We start from the raw sequence: 17181 nt of genomic DNA, 5'->3' as shown, positions 1-17181 counted from the left end.
AAACAAATCAGATAGATAGATAAATAGATAACCCCTCCCACACAACATTAACATGAGCGGTAAGGAGGCTTAGCATTAGATATAACAGACCTGGAAGAAAACCAGTTTTGTTTTTATTTAACTTTTCTGAGCCTTAGTTTCCTTTGGCTCATCTACACTGATCAGCTACATGGCAGGATTAGAGTGGAAAATAAATGAGATCAATGGGATACAAGGTACTTGGTACACAAAAGCATATCATAAAATGGTAAAGTGATGGAATTTTTTTTTCCCAGAGGAAATAGTTCATAAGGCTAGTATGAAACCATGAGCCCTACCACCCAGCAGTGGGCCAATATCATTTTTCTGAATTGTTGCGCAGATTGTATTACCTACGAGAAAAGAAAAGAAAGTTAAGTCACCCAATAAAGATAAGAATCTTTTGCAGAAAAACATAAGCAGGAGATAAATGAAGGAACAAAAAGCTGAATTTTCCACGCAGGGCTGCTACCATATTTCTAGATGTAGTTTTATAGTGTTCGGTAGGTGTCAAATTGCTCATCAGTGAAAACTTTAATTGACAGAAGAAAAGGAAATGAGAATCCATGGACAGCTGCAGAGTGTGTCCCACACCATCCAAGACAGGAGAGCAGGGTCTGAATGGACCTCAGCTCCAGACAGAGTCAGTTTGGTAATGTGAGGAAAGCTCTATCCGGTGTGAGGCTGACAGGGGAGCACATCAGCTGACCCTGTTGCTCTGGAAGCAAAGGAATTCAGAGAGGAGAAGAGGGATAGACTGGGATACCTTGTTCAGTAAAGATCAAGAGCTGTATTTGAAGGAAATACCTTGGTTAACATATAATTTCAAAGAGGAAAAAGTGATACCACCTTTAAGTACCCAAGGACAGTTGGTCTTTCCCATTTGGTCAGTACAGAAGGTTTTCCAATGAGGCTGGGCTATCTGTCAAACCACAGGGCATCAAGGGGAATAATAAGGACTGCTTGAAAATAAAAAGCTTGTGTAATGAAGTGTAGCATTTATTTTAGTGGCTGAATTTATTTGAAAGGCTTTAGAAATGATTTTAGTGTTGCATTCAAAGAAACATGAAGAGGTCACTTAAATTTTTCAGTTACACTTTACCGCATTTTATGGAAGAAATTATGCATTACAGTATTTGTGAATCTGTGGAAACAAGAAGGCCCCCTGGCCATATGCCTCATGAATGTCACAGGTTTACTGAATCAAAGACTATCAGAGACGGGAAGGCTTTTCAGGAGGCTGAGGCCCACAAGACAAAGCAGCTCACAGATCATGACAGTTCTCATATAATCAGGGAACCTGGATCAGCCATTCCCGAGCACAGGCGATAGAGGAGGACTGGCAGCTGAGAGCACAGAGGGACCAGTGAGAGCCTGATGTGCCCAGTGCATGAGGGGGGACATCTGCGTTTTATTCTGGTTGCAGTGGGATGCCATTGGAGGGTTTTATGCAGTGGTGTCACATTTTTAAAAGATCATCCTGGGTCAGTTCTGGTAAAATGGTGGGAATGGGGCAGCACAATTTTGGACCTTCCCAAATCCCCACATCAGAACAGAGTAACTAACATCCAAGACAAAACTCGAGAGACAATATTTACACAAAATTAGGAAATGAGGTAGCTCAAAAACTCCAGATTCCAAGCTGGTGACAAAGCACCAAGACGCACAATAATAGCATCCGTGCAGGAGAAGCAGAGATAAGCATAAAGGTCTCTGATGAATCCAAGAACAAGAAAACCCACAAAGAGCCAACAGGTAGGTATTTGCTAGAGAATACTGCAGGCCAATTTAATAACAGTGGCTGAAGCTGCCCAATCCAAAAGCCAGAGAGGGCAAGGGACCCATGGCAAGGCCTAAACGGTCAGGAACAGTTAGCCTCTGTGAACTTCTGCATCCAATCCGGCCAGGGCTCCCTTCCTGGACAGGACCCCATACCGAGGAGAAACTACTGGGGGTGAAATCCAAATTGAGCAGGACAGGAACAACTGCAGTGAAGGAAAGGGAAGATCCAGATAAAGGAGAGGCCTATTTTCCAAAGCTGCACCCCACAGTATCTCCCATTCTACATGTTTTTAATATGCTGTGACCTTGACACCCCTCCCATCCGGTAAGGAGGTCTTTATCCTTCCCCCCTCCCCCCGGAATCTGGACAGAATTTTGTGACAAACTTAATCAACAGAGTATGGCAAAAGTGACTCTAGGTGACTTCTGAGACCAAATCCTACAATGCCATACACTTCCACCTTGCCCTCTAGGGATGCATCCTCTTGGAACCCAGCTGCCACACGGTGAGAAAGCCCCAATTCACCCACAGGGAGAGGCCATGTGTATGTCTTCTAGCTGGCAGCTGAGCCGAGGTCCCAGCCAACAATGAGCTGAGGCCTCAGACAGCAGAGTACACAGCCATCTCTGCTTGAGCCCCTGAATCCCTGACCCATGGAATCCAAGAGCATGGCAAGACAGCGATTTTTACCACTGACTTCTGGGGTGGTTTGTTACTCAGCAATAGTGACAGAGATGTGAGAGTTTTAATTAAAATTTTTGATCTTATGGAAAAACTTGTGAGACATGTTTATTTCAAAAGTCTCCTTTTTTTTTTTTTTTGATAAATTACAAAACAAATTCAATACAAGTGGAAGGATTCCTCTTTCAAAAAGGTAGCTTAATGGATTGGTGTAACATAATCAAATTTCCTTTGCTTTGGATGGTACCTCTTGCTAGCAAATGCTTCAAAACCCATGCCAGGGAGGGTTTTGGGTTTTTTTTTTTCCTAAAAGAAGCAGCCAGACTCATTCTTTTTTTTTTTTTTTCCTTTTTCTCTCTTTAAAACTTGTTTGCAAATGGCAAAAATGGGGTCAAGCAGGATGACCACATAATTTACCATCCAAACTGGGACAATTTTTCAAAACAGCTTTATTGAGATATAACTCACAAACCATAAAATCTGTCCTTTATATAAAGTCTACAATTCAATTATTACTTTTTTAGATTATGGTCATAGGGTTCTGCAACCATCTCTACAATCTAATTTTAGGACATTTTCATCCCTCCATAACCCTGGACAATTTGAAAGTAAAGGGAGCACTAATAATAAGTATGCAAAGAGAGCAGTATAAACTTGGTACCTCCAGGGTCTTGTCCAGGGCCAACCAGAGCGTATCATCACCTGAAGTGGAGGGTACAGGTGTTGGGAAGAAATCCGTACACCTAATTCAAGACAGTAGCCTGCTTTAAGAAATGTGGTTTTAAAATAGACAGATCATCAGAAATGGAATTCTCACTTCCTGCTGGGGTTAGGGGACAAGTGTATAAATTAGTGGGACCATTTTTGAAGACTGGCAGGATCGGTTAAAGCTGAACACATGGAGACACAATGCGCTAGCAGTTCGACTCCAAGCTATGTACTCAATAGAAATGACTACTTGCCATTGATTTCGTTTACATCAACTTCAACAACATGCAACAGTCATCTACAATGGTGCAGATCAGGATAGTGGTTAATCCTGGACAGGAGTTAGTGACTGGAAAGGGCACATGAAGGAGATCTTGAGGTGCTGGAAATGTTGTTTCTTGATCTAGGTGCTGGTTACATAGGTGTTCACTTCATAAATATTCAGCAAGTTGTGAGTTTTTAATTGGTATACTTTTCTATATGAATGTTAGACTTTAATAAAAAGCTTACTTTAAAAATGGATAGGTTTATGTTTGCTAGAGGAATATTAACAATCTGGATTGAGACAGGATTTCCAAGCCCATTAACAATGAGCTATTTTAAAGTGAGTAATAAAGAGCAGTTAGTGTTCACACAGTAACAAGGTGTTAATTTTCTTTTTAACACCTTTCCCTTGAACTAGAGGCAATGAAATTCCTAGGGAAAATAGAGGTGGGGAAAAGCAAAACATCTTTCCCTTACAAAAGGAAATGTTTAAGATGGGAAAATTAACCACCACTGAGGAATAGTGGAGGCTTTTTTACTTTGAATTTTTAAGTGCTTTTGCTAACCAAGATAGTATTTTAGAATTGGAAGTACTACTCAAAATAATTCAATCAATTTCTTTAAGGAAAATTAAGGAAATGAAGGTCCAGAGAGCTGATAAAAATTTCCCCAAATTGCACAGCTAGTTAGTATTAAGACGAGTTCAGAACCCAGGGCTCTTGACTCTTCAACCAGTATTGACTATTAATAATGATAGTTACTCTTGTGGCTTCCCATGCAGCAGCCCCTGTAATAACAGCATTGCTACTGATCTAATGTAATCTCCACAAGAGTCAACAGTCAACTTGTCCCCATTTTATAGAGGGGGAACCTAGAGATGCTTAGAAAAGGTCACATACTTTGGCAAGGTTAAACATCAATTAAGTAGAGGATCCAGGATTCTGATTAGTTCTCAACCTAGAGTCTAAGATTTAATCGAAGGACCATATTACTTCTTTGAATTAATAGTACTTTGCCACATTTCTAAGCTGAAGGGTAAGTAAGTGAATAGATATAGATGTGTTGTTTCTTGATCATTATGTTGTGGTGGGAAAAAGTGAGTAATTCATTTCTATGTTATAATCCAGCTATTCTCTCTTATTCATATCTTAGGAAAATACATCCATCCGCTAGACCAGTGCTATCTTCAGGAGCAATGACATTTTCCTCTTGGAAGCCATCTATATAGAAGTGGCTGTGCTTAGCTTTCTAGGAGTTATTCAACATTCAGGGACATAACCTTGAAACATTACCTCCTTTAATGACACATCTTTATTTCCTTAGTAATGTTCTTGACAACATACAATAGGTAGTGTTAAAGATTCATGGCCAACACATCAATTTTACAGTTTTCTTCTTAAGATAAGGTACTCCAAGTAGAGTCTAAGTAACTATTCATATCCTAAAGTGTGAACAAAACACTATTTTGAGTTCAATACAAATATAAGAACAGTACATTCAGATAAGATATATTAGATTTGGTAAAAGATAGCTTGCTTTAACATTTGATTTTCCTCAGATTCTTTCTAAATATCTAATCTACAGTAGAACTAAGACACTTATAGGAAGCATAGGCTCATTCATTGTGCATTGTAAAGTGTATTTCCCTCCACTTCATTCACACTGCAAGACTAGCAAGGTTAACAGAATGGTAGAAAAAGTGTATTTTCTTTCCATATAATTGTCATATTTTAAAACTTATGATATACAAGAAAAGATGGAAGGAAAGAAAGGGAAGATGCATGGCAGAAGCTCCCTGATTTAAGCTAATGTTCCCTCTAATTTATTTTTTAGGTTGTAAGAAGAAAACTTATGTAACGTAAAAAATAAAATACAAGGCTTGAGTAGAAATGATCATTTCATTTGACTATACCCCAAAGATGATAAATATATGGCCTACTTTCTTTGACTCCCATGACAGACATCACTAATTGATCAGCTTTGCTTTCCCATCTAATATCTCATAATCTTTCTTTCTTTGACCTCACAATCTTTCACAATGCTAACATTTATCACTTACCATGTGTAAAGCATGGTACCAACTGCTTTCTACGGCTTATCTCCTTTATATCCCCAGCGAGGTAGGTACCTACTATTATTCCCCTTTTAGAGATGTAGACGCTGAGAATCAGATGTTAAGTCACAGTGTTGGAAGGGGCTGAGCTGGCATTCAAAGCCAGGGTCATTTTACTTCTATGTCTATGCTCAAAATGATGGCACTATTGGAACCATATTCCATCAACCGACTGGAGTTAGCACATAATAGATAAGCTATTTTCCATCCAGCTTCTTTATTCATACATCCCTTCTGTCACATTGCTAACAGTAGTCACAGAAAAGAAGTGTTAATGCTTTCCGAAAAAATATCTTTCCTCAAAGCTACTCATTGATTTTAGCCTTGTTTTTCATTAAAGGCCACACAAAGCAAATTCGTGGGTTGCACATGGTAGCGTTACTGTACCTCCAACCTCCTCTCTGCTATTTTTCTGCGAAGTCTCCTCTTGACTAAGGTAAACACATTCTGTTCTTTTAGCCAGTCTGTACATGTGTTTCATGTCATTCTTCTCTGGCGGTGCTTTAGTTTGCCCACATTTCCCCAAAGCAAACGGAATGTTTCTAGTGAGGTCTAACCAGCCTAGCATAGTGGGGCTATCTCTACCTTCCATGTTCTGGCTGTCTTTATTATCACATCTGAAGGCTGATTTTAATGCCAACTTCATATCTCTATTGACTTATGCTGACTATTTAATATTCTACTAAGTCAGTATAGGCCTCAAACTCCAAAGAAGTTAGACATAAGAAAAGGAAAGCAGAAGAAAGCTAAGTAAGGGTGGAAGAAGAAGGTTTAGGAAATGGGACTATTTCTGATAGGAGAGGCTGCAAATCCCCATATCAGAGTAGATATCAAAGTGGGATTTCTTCATATCTAAATAGGATATGCTTAGAAACAAAATTCAATAAAGCAATCCAGTCCAAAATGTTCTCTCCTACTTTCCCTGAAATCCCATCATTTAAGGCTTATTGTGGTTAATAAGCAAAAACAAACAAAAAACCAAACCAAAACAAAAACTCATCCATAATACTGTGGGTTATCAGAAAATCATACACCTTGTGAATTTTAAAAAGAAAGCAATTTGGTTTAGCAAATGATCTAAGTTTTGGTATTGAGATGATAATTTTTTGACTGGGACAAGAGTTGGGAGGAAGGTGAAGAATGGGAATTTGGGGATGGGTGTTGCGGGGGAGAAACCTAAATCCATGCTGGAGGATAGATATGATAACCATGTTTTGCAAAATAAAACTGGCACATGGGCAAACGCCTGAGACACATGGAGGCCATCAGTCCTTCACTGTTGGGCAGGCCTGGAAAACACATCATCATGTGAGCCAGGTGGCAACCAGCAGGCAGCAGGAGGGCTATGGATGGTTTCAGAAGCCAAATTTACCCTTGTGGCTTTTCAACCCAGGACCAGTTAAGCTGCTGCCTTCTTCTTCCCCCAAACCCAAGCGCAGATGTCATTTATCTCTAAATCACACATGGACATGGACCATGTTCTGTTTTTCTCAGCATCCCCCATGCTTCACACAAGGTCTAGAAATGAGAACTCAAGAAAGAATGTTGCTGGAACAGTCTCCCCACCAAATATCCAGCCTGCAAGCTGCTGCTGCTGGAAGGAGAGTGGTGAGAACCTTAGTTGGTCGCTCTCCAGGACATACTGACTCCCAGGTGTCCTCCTGGGGCTAGGAAGACAAGATGCCCACAGTCATGCTCATGCTGGGCAGGGCCCCTTTTTCAGGGAACCACAGGTGGAAACTTCGCCAAGTCGGACAAATGAGCTTTGGTTTTGCTATCGACCTCAACAACATTTATTTAAAATAAGCCTGCTTCTTCAAGTATATGACTTTCTTTTATTTTTTCTTTATTTTTATTATTGTTATGTTAATCACCATACATCATTAGTTTTTGCTGTAGTGTTCCATGATTCATTGTTTGCGTATAACACTCAGTGCTCCATTCAATACGTGCCCTCTTTAATACCCATCACCAGGCTAGCCCAGCCCCCCACCCCCTCCACTCTAGGACTCTCAGTTTGTTTCTGAGCCCATAGTCTCTCATGGTTCGTCTCCCCCTCCGATTTCCCCCCCTTCATTCTTCCCCTCCTGCTATCTTCTTCTTCTTTTTTTAAACATATAATGTATTATTTGTTTCAGAGGTACAGGTCTGTGATTCATCAGTCTTACACAATTCACAGAGCTCACCACAGCACACACCCTCCCCGATATGACTTTCTTTTAAAACTTACTAGTTAAAACTCTAAAGTCAAGGGCTCCTGGGTGGCTCAGTCAGTTAGGTGTCCGACTCTTGATTTCGGCTCAGGTCATGATCTCAGGGTCCTGGGATCGAGCCCCGCATCAGGGTCCCTGCTCAGCGGGGAGTCTGCTACTCCCACTCCCCTTGGTCCACCCCCTGCTGTGCTCTCTCTCTTTCAAATAAATGAATAAAATATTTTTTTAAAAATGAAGGGAGAATAACTGCAGCCAGTTTGAGTTGAGTTGAGTTTCTATATCTTTTTCCTTAAAAAGTTTGGACAAGGTGGAGGTCAGTCTGTTGGAATTTTATTTCTTCTGATTTAATATATTTGAGCAACACCATTAAATATAAATGTGGTACCCAGCCCTAAGATGGCCCCAACGATTCTGACCTTATAGTATTCACAGTCTGCTGTAATCCCATCCTCCTGGGTTTGGGCTGACCCAGTGACTCTCTTCTAATAAACAGAAAGCAAGAGTGATGGGTTGTTAGTTCCAAGATTAAGTTACAATGAGACTGTGGCTTTTGTCTTGCTTGCCCTTTCTCGCTCTCTCTCTCTCTCAGCTCACTTGCTCTGAGGGAAACCAGCTGCCATGTTTGAGCTACTTAGTGGAGAGACCCACGTGGGAAAAACTGATGTCTCCAACCAATAGCCAGCAAGGGCCTGAGACCACAGTCACATAAGTAAGCTTAGAAGGGGGTCCTCCCCCCACCCAGACTTGAGATGACTACCGCCCAGGTCTAAACCTTGATCACAACCTTATGAGACACAGTGAGCCCAAGCACTGAGCTAAGCTGCACCAAGACTTCCAACTCACAGGAACTATAATATAATAAATGTTTTCTGTTTTGAGCTGCTATATTTTGGGGTAATTTGTCATGCTGCAATAGATAACTAATAGAATGGAATTAACCCCAGATAGATTAATAATAAAATACTTATCCTCTGCCTCTTTGTTATGTTTCCCATGACAACTCTCAATTTATAAAAAGTACTTTATAGGACATTAAAAATGCACTGTCAATTTTTTCAAGTGCACAGCATAATTCTCTTAAGTTGATACAATACTGTATTTGAGTAGCAAGATTCTTTAAGGGACTGACAGTTGAAATTCCATTCTAGTATAGGCTACTATTCAACAAATACACTGTGCACCTGCTATGTTCCAGGCACAGGAAGATAAATAGGACAGGATAGCCTGTTTCAAAGAGCTCAAGTCCATTCAGGACAGTAGAAAAGCCCAAAAGATTTGGAAACAGATGAATTAAGAGGAGTACCACAACTCATTGTTTGTGCGACAATGATCAAGCCATTTAATTTTCCAGTGCTTTTTTTCCTCATCTACAAAATGGGGAGTAACAATAATAACAGCTGATTTATCAACTTACAAGATTGCTAAAAGGGCCACAAAGTAAAATGTGTATAAAAGCATTGTAAAATTCTAAAATAAAATACAGCTATCATTATTGCAATGCTTATTATCAAACTATAGTATACAGGCTGAACTATAGAAATAGCTAAGAATGATTCATAATTAATTTTCTGTTTATTGGCAAGTGACATTTCTTTTCTATTAACCATTTAAATATGTCCTTAAATTTGAAATTTGCACTCCAAAGGTTGTTTAGTCTTTATTTTGTTCAAAATGATGCAATCTAAATTACTCCTCTTCTGAACCTAAACCTCTCAAATTTCATTTTAATTTATTTTCTGTGAGAAAATAGTTATTGTAATGGTTTCAAGAAAAACTGAATGAAAACTACAAAGAACATGAAAAAACTAATCATTTTGGTCAATTAAAAACTGTTGTAAGCAAAAAAGTTTCTGTCCTATAAAAAATAATTTTCTTTGATGTTAAATTTAAACAATGTTTAGAGCTACCACTTAGAATCAATTAAATGTTCTCATTACCTCTATTGCCTTTCTTCACTAACTTCCTCTAATATACTTTGTGATATATTAGATCAACATTTTAAAGTGAAAAACACTTTATTTTTCATATTTTCAATATGCCACTATACTTCAATTCATTATTCTAATCCAAATAGCCAGTCCATTAATAAAAATGTATAGGCAAGAATAATTGATTCCATTTTAGGGAAAGATATCAACAATAAACTGCTTTGGACTGAGCAATCAATGGTTATTGAATTCTAGACTCCAAGCTAATATTTCCAGCTACACAGGTCCTTGAGACTTGAGCTGCCCACTTTGCTTTTAATGAACAAGGTCAAAATCATGAACTGAAAATACTATGACACTAATAGAATACCTCGGAAAAATTTTAGCCTCGAGGCATCATAAACTGTCAAGTATCTTTCTAGTAGGCCTAAATATTAATATATACATCAAAGTTGAAGATAGATATGTCCCTTGGAATCCACTATTCTAGTTGTCTACAGTTTGGTGTGAAATAAAATAAAATTAAACATTTATTAAGCTCTAACTATGGGCTAGCCTAAGTGTAGAGGGAATACAAAGATGAAGTACGAAGTGGATGAAGTAGATAAAATATAACTGAAAAACTCAGAGAAGCTCGAATGAGAAATGATTTTGAGCTTCCTATTTTGGACAGCTTTTTAGAGGACAATGCCTTTAAAAGAGAGAAGGAAAGTAGATCAAGCCTGTTTGGAGTGGGAGATAAGGTACTGACTTCAGTTTAGGAAACGCTGAAATCTGAGATGATAGAACATCCAGATGAGAGTCCACAATATGGATCTAGTGTTCATTCATGAGATCTAAACTACAAAGAAGAAGGAGGCAAAGGTTTCCCCAGAAGAGTTTACAGATGGAGAAGGCAAAAAGCCAGGACTGAACTCTGGGGCATTCAAGAGTACAAGGGGGAGAAGTAGAAGGTGATCAAAGAAAGGGAAGAAGAACCAGGAAGAAAATGGGTCATAGAAGCCAAGCAAGGAAAGACTCAAAAACCAAAATGACGACCAATGTTACAGAAAGATTAACAATATTAACACCATTTTAAAGACCACTACATCATGATGTACTATATGTTGGCTAACCGAACATAATTTAAAAAACAATAAAATTTTAAAAATTTTTAAAAAGACCACTAAATCTACATTCAGGAAATCACTGGTGATCTTAACTGTATCACTTTTAGTGGAGTTTCTGGTGTGGAATCTGGAGGACCACGAGGCATTGTTCTATCAGTCTAATATTAACTGAACACCTTCTTTGTACTTTGGGATGGGAAAGTACAGGCTGTATATATAGAACTCTTTATAAAAGATACTTGGGAGGGGATGGGGGGAGCAGAGGACTCGGAAATAGTCTATATCTTCAGTTGAGAGTGTGTTTAGGAGGGGAAGAACGGGTTTGGAGTTCAGAAGACAGGTACAATTTGGGAGTAACTGCTCAGGGAAAGGGAAAGAGAGCAACTAGAGATAAAAGCAAAGACTGATGACTAGTGTCGAAAGCCCAGCTGAGGCTGGAACTCCTCAGTTTGTAATATCACCAACCTCCACGGTTGTATTGTCTTTTTCTTCCAGGAATGTCAGTAGCCTAGGAGCAGAGTAAAGAACACAGATGGTTTGGTGGCACTAAAGGCCAAGTACTGGCAGGCACGTGAGGCAGAAGTCCAGGAGAGACAAGCACTTGAGGGGCCTGGAGATTAAGCAGAGAAGTGGACGCTTCATGAAAGAATGAGAAGTCAGCAACATTCTGACAAGTGGAAAGGACAGGCAGGAACTGAAGGCCATGGTGAGCTTAACATTCAGATTTGATGGTGACGGAGAGGTTGGAAAATGGGATTTTATGAGATTTCTGAGAAGAAAAAGATACAAAAATAGAGAAAACCTGCTAAAATAAAAAATTACCAAATGTCTTAATGGAGCAAGAGAATGGATTCTACATTTTGAAAAATGATACATACCACTATTTTTCTCTATACAACTTAAAACTTATACTTTGCTCTTAACATTACATAATTCCAGGTAGTATCAGGTCATTTCTGAAGCTTGAGATTACATTTCAAATCAAGAGACCCCTGTCAGGTTAATAAAGTATTGCCATTTCTAATTATTTGGGAAACTTGCAACTTTAAAAAGAAAAAAAAATTAAAATTAAAAAAAAAAAACAGAGACTTTCCAAATGAAAAGAATAAATAGTTAATCATCTGAGACAATTACAAAAATCCAAGTAAGACACTTTGAAAGTGAAGTCCAAACTGGATAATATAAACGACATAACCTGCACTAAGAGTTCCTTGATCACTGTTGTCAAGAATCAGAATAATATTCACTCTTAAAATTTATACTTTATAGTAAATAATTTCACTCTACTTGAGAAATATTTCCCATCAGCCAATTATTTTATTTGGCAAGGGGGATATGATTCATGTGTGACTTGGTAATAGAGAACATAAATAAAACTAATTCCTATATCCTTTTCCAATTTTCATGAATTCAAGGATTTATTTGGAACCTCTAAGAGAACTCTTACTTTTTATGACAGATTTATGCCTATATTCACATTGTTGTTCATATAGCTTCACTGGTTTTGTGCAGTTTAACTTCTAATAATTTGAGTTTTAGGTTATCACAGACACAACATGCATTCACATTCAGATATTCAGATGGCCAGATACTCACATTCCTCCTGCTCTACTTCTATGCTGTTGAAGGACAGTGAACAAGGCTTAATCCAGGTGCCCACCCTAGACTGGATTTGTTTGCTCATCTTGGTGATAATACATTTTCTTCCAATCTAAATATGCTGTGAATATACATTAGTTCCTAATTTCAAATTTAGTGGGGAAACACACATACACATGCCACAAAGTTATACCAGAATGTAAAGCAAACTGTCCTGTTCAAAGTGCAACTGAGTTCAAAATAACTGAATGAAGAGAATGGAGAAGAAAATTTATTTCATTACAAAAATGGTTAGTCATAACAGCAGTGGATTTTGCTGCTTTTTCTACCTTTGGAGACAGGGAATTATATCCAAGATGACTCAGGAGTTCAACAACCTGTCAGGGGGGCCGAGGTTCCCATCCTGACAGCACCCTTGAATGGCAGAATGAGGGAGGAAGGCACACAGCACTACAGTTGGGAGAGATGATGCACTTATAGCTCTCAGCATATAGTATGTGTTTTTATTTTTTATATAGAAAAGCAATTTATTCCATCATAAGCACTTACACAGTTAGTCATGGAGAGTAACAGGCCTGCTGGTGAAACAGGTCACCCAAAATAGAGATGGTACCAAACTAGTGGTCAAAGACTAACTCCTAAAAAAGAAGAAGAAGAAGAAGAAGAAGTAATTCTTATCCAGGATTAACTTAATTTTAAAAACAAATACAAGCTATCAATTCACTCTTCTCAACTCAACTGAACAGTCTACTTGTGGTATAACTGTCAGGTAAAAACATACATCTTCACAACTTGGTGGTCCCAAGTTTTTTAAAAAACCATTTCACAGAAAGGAAAGCAATATGAAAACAGCTCAAAAAATACACTAACAAACAAAAATATATGGGGGAAAGAGGAACACATAGTTTTTTTGACTTAACTGAAGAAACTGAAAGGAGACTGGTCTACATAGGAAAATGTGCATCCTGGAAAGTCAGGTGTGAAAATTTTAGAATAGGAATTTATATGACTTGAATCTCCCCCATTTCCTGAATAAAAACGACATCTTGTGGTATTTATACTTCATGGCTCAGACACCTACCTCACTTGGCTCTACTCCTTCCTTACTTTAGCCTTTACTTAAAGGAGTCTGAAAATCTTGGGGATATAGCCTAAGAAGAAAAATAACCACACATAATATTCCACTTTTTGTGGCTACTTTAGATCTTTGTTACTAGAAAATTCCTAAAGAAAATTTAAATATAAGTCTGTGGCTTTACTGAATCAAGTCCTCCAGTTAATATTTAGAAAACACCCTCTGTTTGGGCTAATAACATTGTTGATGGTACCTATCATAGAGGGATAGCCAAACAAAGTCTGTGTCTCAAAACCAGTGTTAAATCAATCTCAGGGTTGAGAGGAAAAAAAAGGGGGAGTCTAAAATCACAAGAAGTGCAGACATATCTAGGACCCTTGTCCTTCTGGATCCACGCTTCCTTCAGGATCTTCATCATTATAAATATTCTCTGCCATTTGCCCCACTTGCATGATATTGTCTTCTGATACAGAACAAATCACCCAAGGTTCATTGGGATACCAGGAGAAATCAGATATCTTGGCAGTGTGACCACCACAAATAAACAATTCTGGTGGCCCATATTCTGCATCTTCTGGGGATTGTTCCTCTCCAATTTTACTTAGATCCCAGACATTCAGTCTGCGATCAGTACCACTGGAAGCCAAAATAGTCTCACTGTGGGGCGACCACTGAACCTGGAATATTTCATCCTTATGTGATTCAAAGGAATGCAACTTAAGTTTCAGATTTCTCAGATCCCACAAGGCAACAGTCTTGTCGGCTGATCCTGTGGCCAGAATGAACTCACTGTAACGAGTGAAAGATAGGCAGTTCACTTTAGCAGTGTGAGCAACAACTGAGTGGATTGGTTTGGAAGTATTGTTTGAATGAGTATCCCAGATCATAAGTTTCTGATCATCAGCAACTGACCCAAACAGAGACTCATGGAGCAAATGCCAGGAAACATCTTCTACTATGACTGTATGTCCTGTAAAGATGGTCTTCACATCCACCACTTTTCCTTCCTTTGGAACAGTGCTGATGTCCCAGAGGCAGATGGTATGGTCGTCTGAAGCACTAAGTAAGTGCCCACTGAGATTTGGGTTCCAAGAAAGTCCATAGCCTTCCTTCTGATGTCCACACAGACGCAAGTCGGGGTTGCACTCTCCAGAAGGGTCTGGTTTGGAAGGATGTTTTGTAGAGTCAAAAAGAACATCACTGGATGGAGTCTTTGTTGCAATGATGCAAGGGATCTGGGGCATATAATGCGCCCAGCTTACTTCTCCTTCATGGTTGATCTTGATTTCTATTTCAATTTTTCCACCAACTGAGCCAAACCCTCCAAATTCTCCTTTCTCACTGTTGTAGTGTGAAGCATCAAACTGAGCATCATCATTAGGGAGCTGCACATTGGCTATCACAGGACGGTTTTGTTCATCTGACGTGTGTGTTCCCAGGACAAGTCGATGAATGCTGAAGTCTTTCCCTTCCGCTCTGGTTACATCTGCAAGCCACTGTGCAGTTAGGCTAGGCCACTCCAGAGCATGGGTCATCACCAAATCAAAAAGAAAAGGGGTGTTCTTTTTCCATATTTTGTACTCTTTGTTGATCACATGTGTTCTACTGTGTCACCAAAGGCTGCTTCCTTGTTGGCCATGGCGGGCAGGCAAGCCGGGGGAATCCCGGGGTCGAGCATTGCGGGAGGGGTGGGGAGGCTATGGGCGCTCGCTCTGCATGCGCAGCCTCTATTGTTTCCTGCTCCAGCATATAGTATGTGTTTATTGAATATTTGGTAATAAGATCTAACAGCTCAGATAAATGTATGACACTGGGAAATTTAATTAAGTTCATTCGGCCCCAGTTTTATGGAAAATAAGGATGATAATATCTGTCTCACAGAGTTGTGAGAATTAAACGAGCTAATGCATGTAAAGTACTTAGCACAGATCCCAGCATGCACTAAACTCAGAAGACTGCACATTAACAAGTGTGTTGAAAAAAACAAGGTAGGTTTTTTATTATATAATTATAAAATACATAAAATATAAACACTTCCTTTCCACTTCTGTTTTCTTTGCATTTAGATTATCTAAAAAAATCTGTTGTTAGAACTGTGTTCTCTTATGCTACTGGGGTAGCGGAAGGGAGAGGGACAGTATCAGAATTATAGATATGGCCAACTCAAGTTCTTATAGCCAAAGAGTACTGTTTGCTAAACCTCCTACTTATTTCAGATACATGAATAATGACTATAAAGTAATGAGGTAGGTTTCTGTGGGTGGCTCACGAGAATCAGTCTCCACAGATTTTTAAGCAAGAAACATCTATGGATGGCCCAGAGTGTACCCAGGCAGGCAGCCAGGCACTGTCCCAGGTGCTGGAATATGAAGATGCCTATGTGGCACCAACAGGAGAGACAGGCTTAACCAGTTGAGCCACCCAGGTGCTCCTGGGATTTTTAAGAATGAAAGAGTCATTTCATTCAAGAGTCCCTATAAATCATGAAAATTTGGTACTGATAGATAAGACCAGCCATAAACAACAGTTCTCAGGTGCTGGGAATTCCCCAACTCTACGTCAATAATGAAAGGCCACTGTAAATCCATAAAGTGGACATTTATAACCAACTGCTGAACACCTGTATTTCTCACCCGAAATTTTGACAGCTTCTCCCTTAAAAAGTGATCATGACTCCAGGCAGGATGACATGTACTGAGAAAAGTATTTTCAAAGTATAAGTTTGTGTTTATGCCTTCAAAGTACTTGCAGGAATGAATTTTTCCATGTGCTGATCACAGTTTACAAACACAAGTGTTAACCCAACTGTAATTGCTCATAAAATTCTCCACTGCAGCTCTTTTGTTAACCTACATCCAATTTTTAGGATCAGCAAGATGGCCACTGTTGGCTTCACATTCTATACTGGTTACATTTGACATGTGCCTACTTTTATTTCAAAAATGGGGCTTCACAAATCAAATGTTATTTCCCGCACCTGCAAATTCATGAATCACATACCAACACCAGCAGAAGAGCAACATGAAAACTAAGACTAACTCAGCAGGACTCAGAAGCACCTGTTTTCACAAAACGCAAACCACTGCACTGAAATTAGGCATACATTTTAAAAGTTTATTAGTTAGATGCATCTCCTGCATCTAAGATTTTTAAGATTTTTAATCTCACACTGAATTTATTTCTAAATATAAAAAAATAATACTCTGAATCATATTTAACAAACAGTAACTGATCTAGAAAATAGCTTCACATCCCAACAACCAATGTAAAATTTCCCTGGTTATCTATTGCTAGTAAAATAATAAACAACAGAAATGTAAGAGGTCCAATTATCCATAAAGCACAGAGAATGGTGATGCTGGGGGCTATAACCTGAAAGACCATGTACAACTTTGTTCACTCTCTGGAAAAGAATTTCTTTGACATATAATACTTCCCCCCAAATGCACAAGCCATTGACAGTCTCTATAATGTAGTGATTTTCAAAGTATATTTTTGTCCTACAGAAAATGAACAAAAAGCCACAGAACAATCATACATTTTAGTATCGTCTGATTACATGGCAAGCACATTTTTAGCTTAAAAGCTATGCTCAATGACTATTTAGAATCCAAGTGTAAAGAAGACCATGACACATTTTACTAATCTACAGATAAAATAAACCATTTTCTCATTCCTCCAAAATACCAC

The 17181-nt window shown here is 38.8% G+C and overlaps 2 protein-coding genes across 11 annotated transcripts in view; both read right to left on the bottom strand.

Moving 5' to 3' along the window:
• GRIP1 (glutamate receptor interacting protein 1) overlaps positions 1 to 17181 on the bottom strand; it is a 661409-nt gene that overhangs the window by 364855 nt on the left and 279373 nt on the right. The window lies entirely within an intron of this gene.
• On the bottom strand, positions 13279 to 15130 carry LOC123843536 (histone-binding protein RBBP4-like). Its single transcript, XM_045873021.3, is given in 2 exon segments — positions 13279 to 15091; positions 15094 to 15130. Coding segments are annotated over 2 exon segments (1269 nt in total). The 3' UTR covers positions 13279 to 13859.

This window comes from Mirounga angustirostris, unplaced genomic scaffold (assembly GCF_029215605.1).
Source record: "Mirounga angustirostris isolate CCGP_5_RB_7025 unplaced genomic scaffold, mMirAng1.0.hap1 SCAF_5, whole genome shotgun sequence".
NCBI classification, from domain to species: domain Eukaryota; kingdom Metazoa; phylum Chordata; class Mammalia; order Carnivora; family Phocidae; genus Mirounga; species Mirounga angustirostris.
This window is presented reverse-complemented; position numbering and strand designations above follow the sequence as displayed.